The following is a 20334-nucleotide window of genomic DNA, read 5'->3' on the forward strand; positions in this document are numbered from 1 at the left end:
CCGTTGTCTTCATCTCTCTAGATTCTGTCTGTGGTAAACATTAGTCATAAAGAGGAAACAAAGGAATTTTTGTAAATTACAGCCATTATTCTTGCATGTTATAAATGGAGTTGTAGTAGTGAACTAGAACAAGAGGAGTTTATATCTTCATGAAACGGATTCCAGGGTTTTCATAGAATCATAGAATCACAAGGTTGGAAACGACCTATAAGATCATCTAGTCCAACCATCTTCTCACTACCACTGCTACCATAAGCTACTAAACTATATCTTGCAGCTCCTCATCCAGACGCCGCTTGAACACTTCCAGGGACGGCGACTCCACCACCTCCCTGGGCAGGCCATTCCAGTGCCTGACCACTCTGAGAGAAAAAGTTTTTCCTCATGTCTAACCTAAACCTCCTCTAGTACAACTTGTGGCCATTTCCCCGGGTCCTGTCCATTGCCTGGGAGAAGAGGCCAAACCCCTCCTCATCACAACCTCCCTTCAGGAAGTTGTAGGGTGCAATGAGGTCTCCCCTGAGCCTCCTCTTCTCCAGACTAAACAATCCCAACTCCCTCAGCCGCTCCTCATAAGACTTGTGCTCCAGACTCCTCACCAGTTTTATTGCCCTTCTCTGGACACGCTCCAGGGCCTCAACATCTTTCCTGTAATGAGGGGCCCAAAACTGAACACAATACTCGAGGTGCGGCCTCACCAGTGCTGAGTTGAGAGGGATGATCACTTCCCTGCTCCTGCTGGCCACACTATTTCTAATGCAGGCCAGGATGCCGTTGGCTCTCTTGGCCACCCGGGCACACTGTCGGCTCATGTTCAGCCGAGCATCAACCAGCATCCCCAGGTCTCTTTCTTCACAATCATCCAGCCACTCGTCCCCAAGCGTATAACGCTGCTTGGGGTTATTGCGGCCAAAGTGCAGGACCCGACACTTGGCCTTTTTGAACCTTGTTGAACCTTTTGAGCCACGTGATCTAGCCTTTTACTCTTAGGAAGAAGTCATCTCCTCAAAATGCAACTGAGGTACCCATCCACGTCAAATGAGAAGTCTGGAGGCAGAGATAAGTAAGAGGAGAAACCCAGAAGCCATGCAGGGAAAGATGCAAATGATTTCCCTAGAGACGATAGCTACTACCAGTGCCTTTCCATTTGAGGTGTTTAGTTGCTTGAGATATAAAGGGTGAATGAACTCAAACCTGAAGCACACTGAGCTGAAGAGAAAGCTGAAACTGAATGCACAAGAGAATGTAAAACACGTAACAGTAAGAGAAAGCAAAATTACGAAAATTTCTCATTGTGACTCAGCTTGCCTACATGACACATGGGAATATCGTTACAGATCCTAATAATAGTACTAGATTAATGGGTGAATATGGACATTCAAAACATGAAACTGATATAGTCCCTTGGTGGGGCAAACTGTAGTTACACTAAAGATGAGACTTTACTAAAGAACATTTTAAGGACTATCGAACAAATAGTAGTGATGGCAAACTTATTTTTAGATTTTGAGCATCTTCAGTTTACATTGCCTGTACAGTTTTTCATGCAGTAAATCCCATCTGTGGAGCAGATAATTTTCTACATCTTGTAGCTGCTTTACTTCTCTTGAGAAATGCACTTAATCCTTATAGTATCCCCCACCAATAGACTCTGCTTCTTTCAAAAATAAGGAGAAAGCCTCTAGCAGTGTTACATGTCATTAGCTTTCCTAAGCATTCCTGACAACTAGTTTTCAGGACTTCTTTTATAAGACTACAATGACTGTAAAATTGGAGGTGATCATACCTAAGTATAGGCAGTCTTCCAGAAGGGAAGCAGAGTTCACATCCTTACAAATTTTGTAAGGCAGTAGAGAAGGCAGAAGAGAGACAAGTATGGCTCATGGGGATGGGTTTCACATGATCACAAACTGGAAAGGATGTACTTTTGGTTCATGGGTCTGTCTGGTGCTTATGTGTGTTTCTGGATCAGAAAAGGAAGAATTCTGGTGGTGAATTCTGGCATGCTGACCAGATCTTGGCATGCATATACACACTGAAACTTATTTTTCTATTCCAGAGATCATGGAATGTTCCATGTAGATTCAGGAACTGATTCAGGACTTTGCTAGCTCTTGAGGACATAGACCAAATGGATAAACTGTTCTTATTTCCACAGATACTGTTATGTCACGTTATCTTTTTCTTACAAGTTCTCTGAAGAAAAAGGCTGTATTTCACTATATTTTTGTACATAGCTTTTGTGGTTTAACCTAGCAGGTAGCTCAGTGCCACACAGTTGTTTGCTCACTTCCCCCACCCCCAGTGAAATGGGGGAGAGAATGAGAAAAAAAAACAACAAAGTAGAACTTATGAGTTGAGATAAAAACTATTTTCTAAGACAGAAGAGGAAGAGAAAAGCAAAATAATAATAAGTGTAATAATATAAGATATATTCACCAAATAAGCGGTGCAGAAAACTGTTCCTTACTACCCACTGACCAATGCCCAACCAGTCCTTAAGCAGCAGCTGTTGGTGAACTTTCCTCAGTTTTATGTTTTCTTCACATGATGTCATATGGTATGGAATATCCCTTTGGCCCTTAGGTCAGCTGTTCTATTTCTGTCCCCTCCCAACTCCTTGTGCCCCCTCAGCCCTGTCAGAACAGTGTGAGAAATGCAAATATTCCTGGCTCTTTGCAGTACTGCTTAGCAACAACTAAACTTCGGTGTGTTATTACCATTGTTTTTCTCCCAAAGCCATAGCATAGCATCATGTCCCAGCTGAAACCAGTACAGCAAACTGCTGAAGCTGAAATGTTTTATTGTAGCCTTTGTTCTTAGCATAAGGAGAATGCAAATGATTGAATATCACTGAAATTTATGTATTTTAGTTCTGTTGAACAAAATGACTAAGGCTTAGATTTAGCAAAATATATTTTAAAGAGGTACAGAAGTGATCTGGCTCAACAAAGAACTTACATACATGCCTAGTTTTCATAATAGTGGCATCTAAAAATGGACTGCAAAGCCCTCGTGATGTACATGTTTTGTTTTTCTTATGTACTGTACTTATTACACAGGCTGGATTACACTATATTTATTCTTAAAATATTTTTGTATTTTAAAACATTTTAAGAGGTACTTTTTCCTCCTGCAGAATAAATGAGGGAAAGACCTGACGTTTATTTCTGTTTTGTTTCTTTTTAAAGCATTTTTGTGCAATGGAAAGTTTCACAAGCACTTGCAAGAAATTTTTGTTCCCATGGTCATCCGCTACATTGACCTCATGGAATCATCAATTGCCCAGTCCATTCACAGAGGACTTGAACAAGAGTCGTGGCAACCTGTCAAGTAAGTGCTTTCTACAGGATTTCTGCAAATCACTACAGCTTTCTGTGTTATCAGGTGTTGTCCTCTGCTGTCCTCTAAATATTCTATTTTTTATTGTATTCCTACATTATTTATTTTTTCACAGGAGCATCACCAACAGTCTTCCTAATGTAGCTCTTCCAAAAGTTCCAAGTTTGCCTCTTAATCTTCCACAAATGCCTAGCTTTACTACACCAACCTGGATGACTTCCATGTATGAATTCACGTGTGTATTCTTCAATAACCTTCTGACTGTATGGCAGCTCTGCATGGCCTTGCTACTGTTCTGTGCAGCTGTTTTTGGATTGCATGGTGTTTATGATCTCTTAGTTGGAAATTACTGTTTCTTGGGAGTGAGCCAAGCATGGACTGTTAGTGAGTTGTGCTTTCTAGTGCCTTTAAATTAACTGGTCTTAAATTTGGTAACTTAAAAAATCAGTTTAGCAAAGGTCTGTCAAAGTATGAGTGACGTTTTATACCCTAAACTACTTAATTACCTTTCTTAATTAATAAGCAGTGAGGAATCTTTTGAATAACTGATTTTAGATCATAAAGTGAAGCAGACGGTCATACTTTTGCATGGGCTATATTAACTCATTGTATGTGAAAACTCGTCCTGAAAACTGATTCCAACAGTTGATTGCAAATATAGCCATTAAATATCCATATTAGAAGAAAATTGTAAAGGTTAATTGGTACCCAGAATAGAAGTACATCTATTGCTTTGCCTGTTTCAAAATATATATATTTGTTTTATATACTAGAGAGAGGCTCCAGGAGAGCTTCACTTTAGCTCAAGTTGTGATAGGAAAGGATAAATGTGAATGACTTCAGAAAACATGCATGTAACGCACAAAGCTTGACAATAAAATTTCACGCCAAGTACTGTTTTCTCAAGTTTTGTAATGGAATTAAACACACATAACAAGTATTCACATCCATTACTATGAGAGTTTATAGATTGTGCTCTGCCAGATTTCTGGCACTTGTCCGTAGAGTTGTTGTTCTGCTGTTAATTCTTCTAAAAGCTGACAAAATTCCTCTTAATCCTTGGCTTTGGTAGCTTTTGTGTTTACTGTAATTCTAGATTCTCCTAATGTGCTTATGCAATTGATTTCAGCTCTGAGTACAAATTAATTGGTCATCTGCTACTCAGATCTATTTGCCTAGTTATTCTCACTCTTTCAAAGGTTACTTTTTTTTTAAAGAGTAGCTTTTAGATTTAAAAGTTGTTATAATCCTAGATGTGGTCTTTTTACAGACTGTATTCTAGTAGTCTCTTCTGGTAAAAATAACTTGCAGATTTTAAAATACTTGTATTTTACATATTGAATTTGTAATTAATATATAACAAGTATTGGTCCTGGTTCAAGTATTATATTGGTGTAACTTTCCTAAATGAAAGCTTTGGTGTAGCAATAAATACCTAGACAGTATTGTCAAAAATGCGTGTGTAGTGCGAAACTCAGCCACTGCCTCATCCCCCTTGCACATATTCTGGAAGTAAGTATGTGGCCTGTATAGAAAAGTATGAAAAACATCCTAAGCTAATTTGTGTGGTTTTGAAAGCACTGAGGTTCACATGAGCTGTAAGAACTTGCCAGCAGTAGCTGTTGCTTTGCTGTTTGTGAAGAAGAATGGGGACAAGTACTGTACCAGGCATAGTGTCTGCATGGAGCTCAGTAAGGCCGTCATCCCCTTTCAGCTGCCTCTTGCAGCAAACTAGAAGAAAAGATCTGCCAAGGTACTGGCTCTGTTGTAGATGACTCCTTACTTTCTTTCTTCAAAAAATAGAGCTTTGAAGTTGTATTCACTGAAGAGTGTATAAATTTAATTCCAAGATTTTAGTATTATTGTTGTAATACTATGGAATTCAGGTAGTATTTTAAGAATCAGACTACTGCCTGCATCCTGCAGAAGAGCCAGGTAACTTCTCTGAATGGCCATGTATTTTATTTGAATCAAAAAGTAACATCAGTTTGAGTGAAGGCACTGCAAGCCAATTGTTATTCGAAGCTCATGAATTTCCTCTTTCCTGCTGGTTAGTGTCTCAGCTTCCAGTAGAGAAAGTGGTTTGTTCCTGTTATTACATGAAATAATCTCTTATTATTTTTTTTCTTGAACACCTCTCATTCCATCCTTTGCAGGAAGATCAGAGCTTTCCAGTTAAATTCTCCAATGGAAAATAACCAAGTACCTGTTCTCCAGTCTCTATTAACCAAAACCTGGTGTTTCCTTCTCTTCTCCTGGCTGAAGAGCCCAGCTCTCTCAGCCTGTCCTTGCTCAGCAGCCTGTCTGTGCTCAGTCCTCTGATCATCTTTGTGGCCCTCCTCTGGACCTGCTTCAACAGCTCCGTGCCCGTGCTCCGTGTTGGGGGCTCCAGAACTGGATGCGGTACTCCAGGTGAGGTCTCATGACAGCAGAGTAGAGAGGCAGAATCATCTCCTTCTTCCTGCCGGTCACACTTCTCTCGATGCAAACCAGGATACAGTTGACCTTCGGGCTGCAAACACACACTGCTGGCTCACACTGAATCTTTCATCAACCAACACTCCTGAATCCTTCTCCTCAGAGCTGCTCTCAAGCCATTCTCCGCTCAATCTGTATCTGTGCTTGGGATTGTCCCTTCCCAGATGCAGGACCTTACATTTGGCCTTATTGAATTTCATGAGGTTGGCACAAGCCCACTTCTCAAGCCTGTCCAGATCCCTCTGGATAACATCCATTCCTTCTAGCATGTCAGCTGCACCACTCAGCTTGGTGTTGTCTGCAAACTTGTTCCATCGCACTTGATCTCACTGTCCATGTCACCTACAAAGATTTTAAATAGCACCATTCCCCACACCAGTCCGTGAGAAACGCCACTCTTCACTGGTTTCCACTTGTACATTGAGCCATTGACCTCAACACTCTGAGTGCAACCATCCAGCCAATTCCTTATGCTGCAAATGGTCCATCCAGCAATTCAATTTTTCTCCAATTTGATGATTAGGATGTCATGCAGGACAGTGTCAAACGCCTTGCACAAATCCAGGTAGGTGATGTCAATTGCTCTTCTTCTATCCACTGATGCTGTAACTCCATTATACTAGGCCACTAAGTTTGTCAGGCGTGACTTGCCCTTGGTGAAGCCATGTTGGTTACTACCAATCACCTCGTCTTTATTTTCTGTGTGCCATAGTAGGGCCTTCAGGAGGATCTGCTCCATGTTCTTGCCTGGCACAGGGATGAGACTGACTGGCCTGTAGTTCCCTGGATCTTTTTTTACCCTTCTTGAAAATGGGGGTCATGTTTCCCCTTTTAATCAGTAGGAACTTCACCAGACTTCCATGGCCTTTCAAATATGATGGACAGTGACTTGGCAACGTCATCTGCCAGTTCACTCAGAAACTGTGGATGAATCTTGTCAGGTCCAATGAGCTTGTACACTTTCAGATTTTTTAGATGGTCTCGAACTTTATCTTCACTTACAGCAGGCTCCTTTTCCAAGTTCTTGCATCTTTGGTGATGTGGCTGGAGCCCTTGCTGGTAAAGACTGAGGCAAAGATGTCATTGAGCACCTCAGTTTTTTCCGTATCCCTCATGAGCTGTTCTCCAGTTTCCTTCCAGAGAGAGCCCACATCTTCCCTGACCTTCTTTTTTATCACTGGTATACCTGTAAAATTTCTTCGTGTTTCCCTTTATGTCCCTGGCTAGATTTAGATCTGTCTGGGTTTTGGCATTCCTAACCTGATCTTTGTAGTCTTCCCAGGTAACCAGTTCTTCCTTCCACTCCCTATAGACCTTCTTTTTGAGCTTAAGTCCAGGAGCTCTTGGTTTATCCACAGAAGCCTCCTGACATTCTTGCGAGCCTCTCTTTTTCTTGGGATGCACCAATTCTGGGCTTGGAAGAAATGATCCTTCAATACCGACCAGCTTTCTTGGGCCCCTCTTCTCTCCAGCGTTTTCTCTCATGTCTCCCTGCCAAGCAGCTCTCTGATGAGTTCAAACTCTGCTCTCCTGAAGTCCGGAGTAGCAAGCTTGCTGCGCAACCTCTTTGATACCTGAAGGATTTTGAACTCTACCATTTTGTGAGAACTACAGCCAAGGCTGCCTTTGAGCTTCACGTTACTTACCAGCCACTCCTCATTGAGGAGGACCAGGTTCAGCATAGCACCTTTTCTCATTGGTTCCTGTACTACTTGTAAGTGTAAGTTATCATCAACACATTTTGTTAGGCATTTCTTTGTGTGCTTTGTTGATTAATGTTACAATCTTTTCCTCTGTATCACTTAAAAATTGTTCCAATTCTTTTGAATATTACAAGAGAATATTATTTATAATTTTTAATTAACTTGCTTTTTTTTCTTGATCACGTTTTGAAGAAGGAAATGTATACTACTAATGACAGCGCTTAGAAAGATCGTTACATCATTTTCGGTTGTTTTTCCTTAACCTGTTATTATTGGGCACTGGGAAGAGAGATATGAAAAGAGGAAAGTGTTCTGTGTAGTAGTCTGTTTGTCTTGATTGGTCTCTAGAGAGAATAACTCAGAGGACACCTTGGCTAGACGTGCGGAGCATTGCAACGTTTGGCTAAAGACAGTATCCTAAAAGGAGAAAATACCTGAATATTCTGTAAAATCTTCTAATTATCCAGAATGATGCTTTTCTTAATTCCTCATTAATTAAATTAAAATTACTTCTGTTCCATTTTGTATTTTAAATTCAGCTACTCTGCTTCTTGTGAACCAGGCTTTTAAATTGCATTTGTGGGCGATTTTAGTTGTGTATGATTTCATTTATAAATTATTATTTTCAGTGCAAGCATGACATATATTCACTGACCAAAAGCACTGCAGATACAGACCCGAGGTTGTCTGTTGCTATCTTATGCCATTCTAGATCATTGGGCTTGGCAAACCTCAAGGCTGGAGAAACATGAGATAGGATACAAGGATACATGCATTCAGGAAGACAGTCCTGTCTTGTCTACCAGCAGGAGCAGGCAGTTATGGAGCAAATGCCTCAGCTACGTCCATCCTTCTTTGACTCAGCTACAATGAGTGGTGAAGGGAACAGCCACAATGGTCTGCTTGTGCATGTGCTGGGGCACATTTCAGCACTGTTTAGTACATCTGTAGTGCCATATTTGTTCTTGTCACAGTACTTGGCTGTGGCAATTTGGAAGATGAAAATTGTTTTCTTTTTAAGGATAGTTAATTAAGAATATGACCATAAGTGAAATTTAGCTGAAGTGATATACGTGCTGTGGAATACAGAGTTTTTAATTCAAGACAAGTGTAGCAAGCTTCTATTTGAGCATTCTGGAAGATAAATGTATGTTATGGGCTACATTTTGTTTCTTCCAAAAATACTTTCATTTAAGAAAGAAGAATTAACAGAAATGTTTTAGATTGCTTAAGCCTCAAGTTGCCTCAGTCTTGAGCTAAGTAGGAAGAGTCAAGAAGTTACTCTTTGGCCCTAATATCTTTGGGGGACCAAACACAATCCATTACTTGCTGTGCCAAATCTGTTCTTCAGCCTTTCCCATCACCAGCTAGTGAAATATAGAAAGTTGGGGCAAGTACTATTCACTCTATAATTACAGAAACGCCTTTTATGTTGAAAGAATTCTCACTTGACTTTTTGAGTCCTGAACATGCATATTCAAGGTAGGAACTGGACCTCTCAAAGAACATAGAGCTGTTGCCCTGTTTTGTAGCACTACCCACAAAGCGCTAATGGGTTATAATTCAGTAGTAAATTTCAGAATATACACAGTAATTTATAAAATCACCACTATTGGTCTTGGTAAATTCTACTAGAATGGAGGCCAGATGATTTTGGATCTTATGGTTGATAAAGAATGTCCGTAGATATTTAGAATATCTCTTACATTTCCATATTCCTAGCTGTCTTATTGGGTAGATCTTGCAGCTCTGCTAATGGAATGCTTGACTGACTGCTACTGCTTCAGTAGTTGCGTAAGTGGAGGAAAGTTGCCTCTTTTGGATGTTAGTGGACAAGTGAATTGCTTAGAAGAATGTATACAGTTCCTAAATTTAATATGCTGCAAGATTTTGGAGAAATACGATGTTCTTCATCTTTTTTTGCTGTGTTCGGTACAATGAGAGGCTGAAAACCATAGAACTGCTTAGCTTAAAATAGACTACATCTACAAAGTTAAATTGCTGTTAAAAAATCAGGGTGGGCCTCTTTAAACCATTGGAAACCTTTTATTCCAAGGACCCGATTAAAAAGAGTCAATAACTAAACAGTACCTTTTGCACAAACTAGTGCTGAAATCTTAAATCTTGACTGCAGAACAGTAGAGTTTGCACTTAATTTTAGATTAATAAATAACTCTATTGAGTATAGTTGAAAAAAGAATAGCAATTTTCAGGTAAAGCAATATTATTCCATTCATTAGACCAAATTAGCTTATCATTAGTGTTCAGATAAAAAACTTACAGTAGCCAAGAATGGATTTTATAATTGTGCACATAGATTGAAATGCTTCAGAGGTTTGAATTGAATGTGGGAATACCTCCTGCTGCCAGGAGGAGGTGAAAACTGCATTTGGTTTCCCTTCACGTTGCATTTTATGGAGTATTAAACTCCATAAACATATGACATATGACATAACCAGATATTCAAGGGGAAACAAAAGCTGCAGACTGTAGATCCACTTCAGGGTATTGAGGTATGTGTTGACAGTATTATTTGTAATACCTTTAATGAATAATGGACAGAAAAAAATTCTGTAGTCTGTGTAAAGCAGTGATCTGGTACAAATAGGAACAGGTTGATTGAAAACACAGTTCTCTTCAACAGAGAGCAAACAAACTGGATATTTGTGCCTGAACTAGGAAAAATTAGTTTCTGTTGTAGCACTTAATTTTCCTTCCTTATCTAACTAGTGTAATAATACAGTAGTCAAATTCAAATGTCATCGGACAGTGCTGAATAAAAATTGAAGAATGGAATCTCAAAATCATATGAAAAGAGAACGAATGAATTAGTGTTTCTGACAGAATGAATTAGTGTTTCATGAACCTGTGTCTATTACTAAATTTATTTTAATTTGAAACTTTACTTGGTAGTATAATGAAACCAAATTAAGTGGCAACCAGGGAGTGAACGTGCATAGGAATACATTAATGTTATTGAGATCACATTAGTCCTCCTAAGTCTTAAAGAATTTCATTTAGAATTCCATTAGGCTAAAAATGAAAAAAATACATGCGAAAGGATAAAAAATGATAAAATATGATCTAATAATGAAAAGTCATGGTTCTGTTTCTTGGGAAAGTATGTTTTGTTTTCTAGAAAGTGTGTTCTTACCAACTTTAATATTGACTGGCATTACCTCTATTTCTGCCACTATATCATTTGTCATCTTTTACCTCCTTTGTCTAAAAAAAAAAGACTGTGTTTTTCAAGTCAGATATTGTGTATAATGAGGCATCTATGACTTTATTCTTTGGTAGTGTACAAAGAAAATGTAATGAAATCCCCAATATTGGAGTCATATAATTTAAAAAACAGACCAGCAGAATTATAGACTTTCTGAGGTGTTGTGGGGGTTCATTCTTGATATTTCTTAATTAAACTTAATGGTGTATAAAAGTACTCCTCACTCAGCTCTAACCTGAACAGTAACATCCCTGAGCAAGTTGTAACCTTAGCAGTCTCCTGGGCTTTTATTGCCAGTTCTGCTGTTTTCTTTCAGGAGCACAACACAATGTAAAATTAGTAATTATTGTTTAACATAAGTGAAGAAAAATGCATTATAACATGCAGGTCCTTTTTGAAAACTGTGAACTATCCTGCATCTGGGAAAGGACAATCCCAAGCGCAGATACAGGTTGAGCGGAGAATGGCTTGAGAGCAGCTCTGAGGAGAAGGATTCAGGAGTGTTGGTTGATGAAAGATTCAGTGTGAGCCAGCAGTGTGCGTTTGCAGCCCGAAGGTCAACTGTATCCTGGGTTGCATCAAGATAAGCGTGACTGGCAGGAAGAAGGAGATGATTCTGCCCCTCTACTCTGCTGTCCTCACCCGGAGTACCATGTCCAGTTCTGGAGCCCCCAACACGGAGCACGGGCACGGAGCTGTTGGAGCAGGTCCAGAGGAGGGCCACAAAGATGATCAGAGGACTGGAACACCTCCCCTACAAGGACAGGCTGAGAGAGCTGGGGCTCTTCAGCCAGGGGAAAGAAGGCTCTGTGGGGACATTACAGCAGAGTTCCAGTACTTGAAGGGAACCTACAGGAAAGGTGGTGAGGAACTTTTTAGAATAACATGTAGCGACAGGACAAGGGGAAATGTCTTTAAACTGGAAGAATATGGATTTAGACTAGATATTAGGAAGAAATTCTTTACTGTGAGGATGGTGAGACACTGGAACAGGTTGCCCAGAGAGATTGTGATTCTGGCTGGATGGGGCTTTGAGCAACCTGATCTAGAGGGAGGTGCCCCTGCCTATAGAAGAGGCGCTGGAACTAGATGATCGTAAAGGTCCGTTCAATCTGAACCATTCTGTGATTCATTCTGTGATTCATTCTTTGTTCCTTCTTGCACGCAGTAGAGACATCAAAATATGGCATTTAAGTTGTTCGTTTGAACCCAGCATAGGCAGGTGTCACCACTCAGCCTTCTCTGGCCTCCCTCTTTTCCCAGTTTGGTTGTCTTTTTTGAATGTAAGACAGCACAGCAGAGGACAGTGATGACTCTGTAGTACTGCTAGTATTAAAGAAGAAGAAGAAGGGGGCACTTGTGTAAATCTGGAAGGTGATGGGTTTTCTTAAGACCAAAGGAGTGCTCCTGCTGCATCTGTGCAACCTCTCCAAAGGTCTGAATATGTACGTTAGGCCTTGCTTCATGTTACTGCCGAATGTCACGGCCCACCTGGTGTGACCCAGTGTTAGTGCTACTGATGAGTACATTAATCAGTCAAATATGAGATATCTTTCCTATTTTTAAGTTAGGTCATTTTTTAACCTGACTCTTGCCTGACTCAGCACATTCAGCACTCCCCAGTTCCTTCCATGAGAGCTTGGGTCACTTTGCCCTCTGATAATTGTGTTCTTTTGCCATGAGGTAGAAGCAAGAAAATGGCAGTATTGATATATTTAAGCTATCTGAATTAGAATTGAGCCTGCCAGGCTGTTTTTGAGGCTTGTGTCGCTATCAACCTGGGATGCTGTTCTGTGAAGTATTGTGGCTCCTTAAGCAATAACCTAGGCATTGATATACAAGGCATCGTGATAATATTAGTTAATCTACATTAACAGTGGAAACATAACTGTATTTACAGCAAAGATTAGCCTTGAATTACTGTGTCTTATCACATGTAAATGTCTTGAAATTTATCATTTGGTTCAGGGCAGAAGAAGAACTTGTAACTTGTAAACAGAGCTATACTAATTCCATTTTGTTTGTGCATAAATTTCCTTATTTCATTTCTGTTCTCTTTTTTCCATTGGGATATTCCCTCAGTTAGAATTAACAAGTATTTATCAAGGGATTGTTTGTCTGGGTATCTCTTTTATGATATTACAACTAGTATTTTTAGTTCTTTGGTAGATTTATCTATTCGAGTTATGAAAGTAAGAAAACATATACAAAATCCTAACTGTTTTGGAAAATGCCCTTACTAATTAATGTTCCTTTATCTTTTATGTTTCCTGTCTTGATCTGAAATTTGAGCAACATCATTCCTCCATGATCCTCAGCATCCCGCCCAACCTCCCTTAGCCTATTATATTACTCAGCAGATGAGAAAATTGTATTTTTTTCATCCTATTTGGAATTACTTAAAATTTTCCATTACCATTTTTACATCCTTGGAATAAAAGCAACTGTGTTATTAAATAAAGTGAAGGAGGATGATGGGTTGATAAGGAAATCCTATTCTCCTATATAATTGTGTGGTAAATGGGATAGACATCTGTACATTTATCTTTTGTTTCTTGGGGATTTTGTTTTATTTTGTTTTCCATAGCAACGGCTCAGCTACATCAGAAGACCTTTTTTGGAAACTAGATGCTCTGCAGATGTTTGTTTTTGATCTTCACTGGCCAGAACCGGAATTTGCACACCATTTAGAGCAGAGACTTAAACTCATGGCCACTGACATGATAGAAGCCTGCGTTAAAAGGTACAGTTGAAATGGCCAATAGAAAACTGGGAGAGATTTAAAAATTAACATGGGAACAGTTATACTGGTGCACAGATGTGCATCCGTAGGAGAATCCTGTTTCCTGCTGTGATCAGCAGCAGACGGATTGGGAAAGATCATAAGAATTTATGTCAAGTATAAAGAGATCATGTATTTCCCATCACATGACAAAGAGCAATTTAGCAACATCTGCAAAGTAGCAAGGAAAATTTTTGCATGTTATGAGCTGTGTCCTAGAAGTCAAGAAATCAAATTTCTTGCCATTCCATTTTTGTGGCAAATTTTAACAGTTGACTACAAAATAGAGTAATGGAGAAAACAAAATTTGTAGACAGTTCAATAGAGTCAATCAGAAAATATGGAATATTCATATGGAAGACTAAAGGAACAGAGAAGCTATCATAACCAGTAAAGTTTAATCTGATAACACAATATTTTTTTGTTTTCTTTAAAGATAATAGGAACAAGAACCTGAGACTTATTATATGAGCTTATTGCTGTAGATCTACCGTGTTGAAATTTTGGTGAAAAAGGCAGAAGCATACCACAAAAATTTATATTTGATTTTGGAAGGAAGATGATATAGTGAATGGAATAAAAATTTGTGTTCTATAGCAGAATTAGATATGAGACAATACTAAAATTGAACTTTTCCAATCAGTCATGCAAACTTACATCCATCTGTTCAAAATTCTTCAGCTTAAAGACATTTAGACTGAGACTCTAACAACAGGACTAAAATAAAGGGGTATATGAAATTATTACTGGTTAGAATAATTTATTTACAATCTTTTCAAATGAATCAAGTCTTTTTTTTTTTTTTTAAGGTGATTACATATTACTATGAGGAGGCAATTATATTAATATAAATACTTGGATTTCTCCTAAACAATAAATCTAATGCCACCTGTTGGCATTATCCAACACTTTGCTCTATATGGATTTGATTGTGTGGATTTTAAAGCCACACACATAGTAGGGTAAAAGCAACTCACTGGCAGAGTCATAGGTAGAAGCCAAGAGCAAAAATTATTTACACAGAGGCACTAGAAAAAGAATTCCTTCTGGGTCGTATTTTTGTCAGTGATACCAATCCTGATCTCTTTGCTGCTTGCTGTTGTAGAGAATAAGATTCTGGTAGCAATAAATGAGGGTTGTGTCAATATTACAGAAAGTTCTTGGTGTCATTATTTAAACTGTATTGATAATTTAGGCTGAATACATAAAATACTAGTGTTAATACTCTGGGTATATTTTAGTGTTGTTGAAGATGCCAAAACTGAGATAAACAAAGAAAGTGGTATCCCTAGGATGAGTTTTATTGGAAAGGAGCAAGTCAGAAAAGAAAGGTGGAACTATTTTCCCCTCATTGTGATACTACTGTGTTCTATAAGATATTTTAAATTAAAAAAGAGATCCTTCTGTTCCCATTTTGTAAATTATTATGCCAGTTTCTACTGTATGTGTTTACAAATAAAGGAAGAAATAAAACATTTTTATATTTTTGTATTCTGAAACTATTATCATTTACTTCAGTAGCGTTTGGTGAAAAGAAAATAGTTTTGTTTATTACTGATCTCATGATACATCTTAGGTTTCAGTATAAATATTCATATTTGTTTAATAATAAACTCTATCAATGAGATTCTCTTTTCTGTTAAAATTTAAAGAGGATTTTAGAATTATATTTTTTGGAAGCAAGCAAGCACTTGCTTTGTTGTGAACTACATTTTAACATATATTTTCATTGCTTTAAATTCTTCTTAGTCACCATACAAGAAGCATATTGTTATCTAGTAGGCAAGAAGATAATACAGTTTTTTTTCACTGCAGTAACTGAAACAGTGCAGAACCTTGAAAATACCATCAGTACCATTGTTTATTGAGTGGGTAGATATCCTGCACATTCAGAATTTTATTTCTAAAATCTTCTCGTGTGCACATACATCATTAAGTCAACATGGTGAATAAGGTTTATATATTTCTGCAGTGGTCACCCAAAATTATCAGAAAGACTCATATTATGAATTGTGTTTTAATAAACAGAACAAGAATTGCTTTTGAAGTCAAGCTGCAAAAGACAAACAAATCAACAGACTTGCGTATTCCTTCTTCTCTGTGTACAATGTTTAATGTCTTAGTTGATGCCAAAAAGCAGACAGCTAAACTCTGCATACTAGAAGGAGGGCAAGAGGTAAGTGGAATTTTGTTTGCTTAATTCCTATGTTCAGTCCAGTCTGTGGACAGTCCTTAGTAAATTAATTTCAAATTAGCTGAAAGTCATCATGTACAGGGGCATGAGTAGAGTGCTCCTTAGAAGGATCACTCAAGACACTTCCCCTCATCTTCTACACCAGAGAAGATACAGTGCTTCTCTAATTTATTTGCCGTGACCTATGAGTCTGTAGATAATCAGAGAAATTCCTGATTCACAGCCACTCTGAGAATTTTGCTTGGGTTGCAGCAGTTCATAATCCTGCATATGGATTCTTTTGTAATAGTAAAATAGTACCAAAACATTGTCCTTTGCAGTCAGGTTTTAATTGAGTAGGAATTGTTTTAATTGGCTCATATACTTAGCATTCATTCCTGTGAACATGCTGCAAATAGAGGAAAGAAATAATCAGCTAATTTAATGGGATTTTTTAATTTAATTGTGAAGGTCAGGGACAGTTTTAGTACTAGCCTGCTGCCGGAATAGTAGATTCCCCACATTGATGTGTTTTTGAAGGAAATACAGACTTCACTGACTGCTGTACTTCCCACGTTGTCACTCTCAGCAGAAATAATGTGCAAAGTGAAAAAGGGCATGCTGTGTAGGCTGGTGACATTACCAACGCATCAAATTAAAGCTGTTCTTGTTATGCACCAGTACTAATGCGTTAGTGTAATTTGGTTTTGGAGAGATAGTAAGAAGATTTATCAGAATGTGGCAAAAAAAGTATGTCTGCTTTGGGCAGTTTTACATTTATTTTATTTGGTCATATTGTTTCTGCTGATTTTTCCATTTCTGTATTGTGCTTTTTATTTTGTTGATTCATCTTTTTGAGTTAGTGTATTCAATGTAATTGTCTTTTTTTTCCCTCATTTCAATGAGACATTCATCATTTTCCTGTTCTACCCTGTCATCTTTATTTTTCCTTTTGGTTTTCCGTGACATGAACCAGTTTGCTAGTCAATGGGTAAGTGTTTCTTCATTGTTTTTTTAACCTACGTTTTTTCTTTAGTTTTTAACTGCCATTGTGAATTCTAAGTTGAAACAATGCTTTTGTATTTGTTTTATTTATTAATGTGCTAGCCCATCCTTAGGAGTTTCCTTACAGACTGACCTTACTGAATTACCAGCTTCCTTCTAAGGTGATTCTGGATGAATTCTTCATTCTTCTTCTTTTCAATCCCAATCACAAAGCTTTGGGGTCTTTCACCTCTCAGTGAAGCAAAATAGCAATAAACAACTTGTTTCATGCTCATCAGAAGTTACCACAACTAGCAACTGTTCACCTTAGGGGATGAAGCCAGTTCATCTTTTACTTTGTCTGAGCAGTAACCTGCACACATGTGCACATCCTTGTTTAGGGAAGAACAACACCAGCACCTCCATGAAGACCTCAGACAGATGGTATAGCCTCATTTCCCACAGTCACATCATTCCTCTCACATGTTCGTGATGATGCTTCCTGCGTTGTCAGCTAGACTCCCTCACAACAAAAGTTCAGCATTTGCAGCTACCTCTTGGAATGCAGACGTTCTGAAATCTCCTCATTCTTTAGATTTTTAAGCCCTATCATTTATTTTAATCTCCATCAAGCTCCAAATAGCAATACAGCCTTTATTCCCTGCAAGATCTGACCATGCTTCCAGTGCTCTTTTTGCAGTGCAAGAGTTGAACAGTGTGATGAAACAGATACTTATTTTGAAGTCCCCAAATTAACATTAAACCTAATCAACCAAAGGAATCTCAAATTCTTCACATCAGAAGTTATCATGTAGTGGGGAAAACTTTCTCATAAATTTTGAATTATCAGTTTTTTCTGTTCACAAGGCTGTTTCAAAATAAGAAAGAGTAAGAAAAAATAATTCTTTCAGCCACTTGTAGCTTATACCATAGTTGTTTGAAACACTTACAGATTTCTTGAGTGAGATACTTCTGGAATCTGCCCATTTGCCAAAGAAGCCGGAAGAGCATCTCATGGCATCATGTGTTGCATTTCTTGCTCATCTATAGGACCTCTGACATTTCCAGATACTCCAACTCAGCCACAAGTCTTAAAACCTTTTCCATATTACCTTTCTTTCCTTTGTTCTTCTTCAGCCTCATTTTAATCTCAGACATGGTATTTTATGATAGTCAAGAGAAGTTTTCCATAAGGCCTCAGTAAAAATATGATTAAAAAGCAAATTGTTCACCTAAAACTCAACTGAATATTCATCTGACAGTTCCTAAAACTGACTCTGCAAGTGACAGAAGACATTATTTTATGAGATATTAGACTTAAGCATCTCCCTGAATGTTACATAATCTTTTCCTTCCCTATACAGAGCTATGAGCACTCGTATGCTTTATTCAGTTAGAGTCAGATGAGGAATTTTTCACCTTTTGCCATCAGATAGGGAAGAGTTTTTATTTATCATGTAAATGATAACCTTGAGTTTTGAGTTTAAATTTGATTGAGTCCTCTGGTTTTCCTGTTATTACATACAGTACTCACCATTTTCCCAACTGTTCTCAAGTTAAGAAGTCTACTTTTAGAAGGAGTCCTTAAGTCTGACATTGAGAAAGGCCTTGCTCCTTGCCTATTATATATCACCTTAAAAATTAAGAAAAGCTTACTCAGTAGTCAATAGTAATAGTCAATACATTGTGTTTAAAGATTGCTCAGTTTGCTGAATGCCTTCTGCATTGTTTGACAGCTGACTTAGAAGGCTTTAAGAGACATGTCCACAGGAGAAGCACATTGTCTCAGATGAACTATAGTGCCTGAAACCTTATTCATAGCCAAGCAGAATGGCAATTTAGGGAGAAAAGCAGAAGGATACAGAGAGACAGCCAAGTGACATGCCAGTTGCTACTATTTCTCGAATAGTTTCCTGTCCAGCTTCTTATTGTCAGTGTATGTAATCTTCAGTAGCTGTATGCTGAACAGCATCCCATGTCCTTCCTGAATCAGCAGGCGTTGTTCCTTTGCAGTCCATATATCCTGAGTGAAATGAATAGCAGCAGCAAGGGAAACATCTTCTGTTGCACAACGATCATTCATCCAGAGTTCTTCAGCATTTGTTGTTTGGGATAAATACTTTGCAGCCTATTAACTTAAAAAGTTACAATCTAGAAGCTGCAGTATTTTTTTAGTATGATAGGCAAGAATCACACAGGAAATATTGCTAGAGGCAAAACTATAACAGAATAGTTCTCAGACCACTTAGGTTGACAAGTAGTTAGGCATGATCAGGAGCTTATTTGCTGGCTTGTAACTGGGTAGTTTGAATGGAATAAATACCATTGGTCTATACTTTTCAGTGCTTTATAGCAGAATATTTGTAAAAGCTATTTTAGTTCAGAATTCCAGCCTCCCTTATTAAATGAGAGAGTGCTTTTCCATTTGTGGAAAAATGAGTAATGTGCCTTCTCAGTGGAATATGCCACAGCCAGTAAATATTGATAGGTGGGCGAGAAAAAAAAAAAAAAGGCAGGGAAAATTGGGCTTTAATTTGATGAGCTTTGTTTCTAAAGCACTTTCAGTTCATAAAATTCAAAGATCAAGGTAATTTAACTGCATAAGTAGTAGAGGATTATAGCTGATTTGATAGCAGAAGTACAGAAGTAATTTAATATACAGATAGTATTGTTATGTTGATAATAATTTTGGTTCAGATGATCACACAGAATTTATTTTCCAAACTCTGAGCCATCCAACTTTAAAACAAACAAAAGAAACAGAATTAAACTAAATTTTTAAAAAACACAAGAAATTCAAAAAGCCCAGTCCAATATTGAGACACAGCGAGGTTGAATGGAGGAAAACACTGAATATATTGCAGAGCTGAGCAAGTTACAGTTCTCAGCTGATCACCGCAGGATTTAGGAACAAACACTTATGTTCCCAAAAGTATAGTTGTCAGAAGGTGTTAAAATACTTTGTCTCCTTCCAAACAACAGTACTGGGTCTGTTACTAGGGGCATGGAGACTTGTTTGGAAGACCAGACAGGTTGTTCTCAACAGAAAGTCATTTTTGGTTACAATCCATTACACGCTTTGTCACTAAGCGTTGTTTTTTCTCAGGTACCTCCTATAGGTGCAGCTGTTCGTATTTTACTGGAGTAACTTAAGGGCAGAGCTGCATTTTACATTTTCCCAAGATCCTTAAGAGATTTTGGGATTGTGCTGAAAGACCCCACAACATGCGTTCAAGTCATTTAGCTGTAGGAGTTGTCTAGATTCAGACTATGTGTGGACTGTGATCACATCAGCCAGCAGAAGAACGTAAGGACACAACCATCCATAAATAAATGAATTTGGGAAAGGAGTGAAGCTTGCTTCACTGAGCAAGCGTGGCAGAAGTAGAAAAAACAGTCCTTCTGTTTCTGATTTTGGGGTTGTGCATATAACCTTGTCAGCTCACATAACTCCATAGTGAATTCTACAGCATTTGCCATCTTCCTAAAGGCAACCACCTGCAGTCTGATAATCTTCTGTGAGGAGCTGAAGTTTTGCTTTGTCAAGAGAGTCTGTATTGCTGGAAGTTGACACCGAGGAGGATTGGGATAAAAAAAGGTTTTGATCGCATGGTTTGCAAAATAAGTCTTGGGAAAAAAAAAAAAA

The 20334-nt window shown here is 38.2% G+C and overlaps 1 protein-coding gene across 14 annotated transcripts in view; it reads left to right on the top strand.

Moving 5' to 3' along the window:
• CADPS2 (calcium dependent secretion activator 2) overlaps positions 1-20334 on the top strand; it is a 299343-nt gene that overhangs the window by 242335 nt on the left and 36674 nt on the right. For 5 of the 14 annotated variants that reach the window (XM_085218604.1, XM_085218528.1, XM_085218565.1 and 2 more), the window contains 5 exons: positions 3192-3333; positions 3458-3577; positions 13337-13492; positions 15560-15707; positions 16681-16695. In XM_085218604.1, the coding sequence (XP_085074730.1) occupies positions 3192-3333; positions 3458-3577; positions 13337-13492; positions 15560-15707; positions 16681-16695 (581 nt within the window). Of the gene's footprint in view, positions 1-3191; positions 3334-3457; positions 3578-13336; positions 13493-15559; positions 15708-16610; positions 16696-20334 lie in introns of all 14 variants that reach the window. The other 9 variants (XM_085218536.1, XM_085218551.1, XM_085218621.1 and 6 more) reach the window with 5 other exon arrangements.

Source organism: Meleagris gallopavo, chromosome 1, assembly GCF_905368555.1.
Source record: "Meleagris gallopavo chromosome 1, MGAL_WU_HG_1.1, whole genome shotgun sequence".
In the NCBI taxonomy this organism is placed as follows: Eukaryota; Metazoa; Chordata; class Aves; order Galliformes; family Phasianidae; genus Meleagris; species Meleagris gallopavo.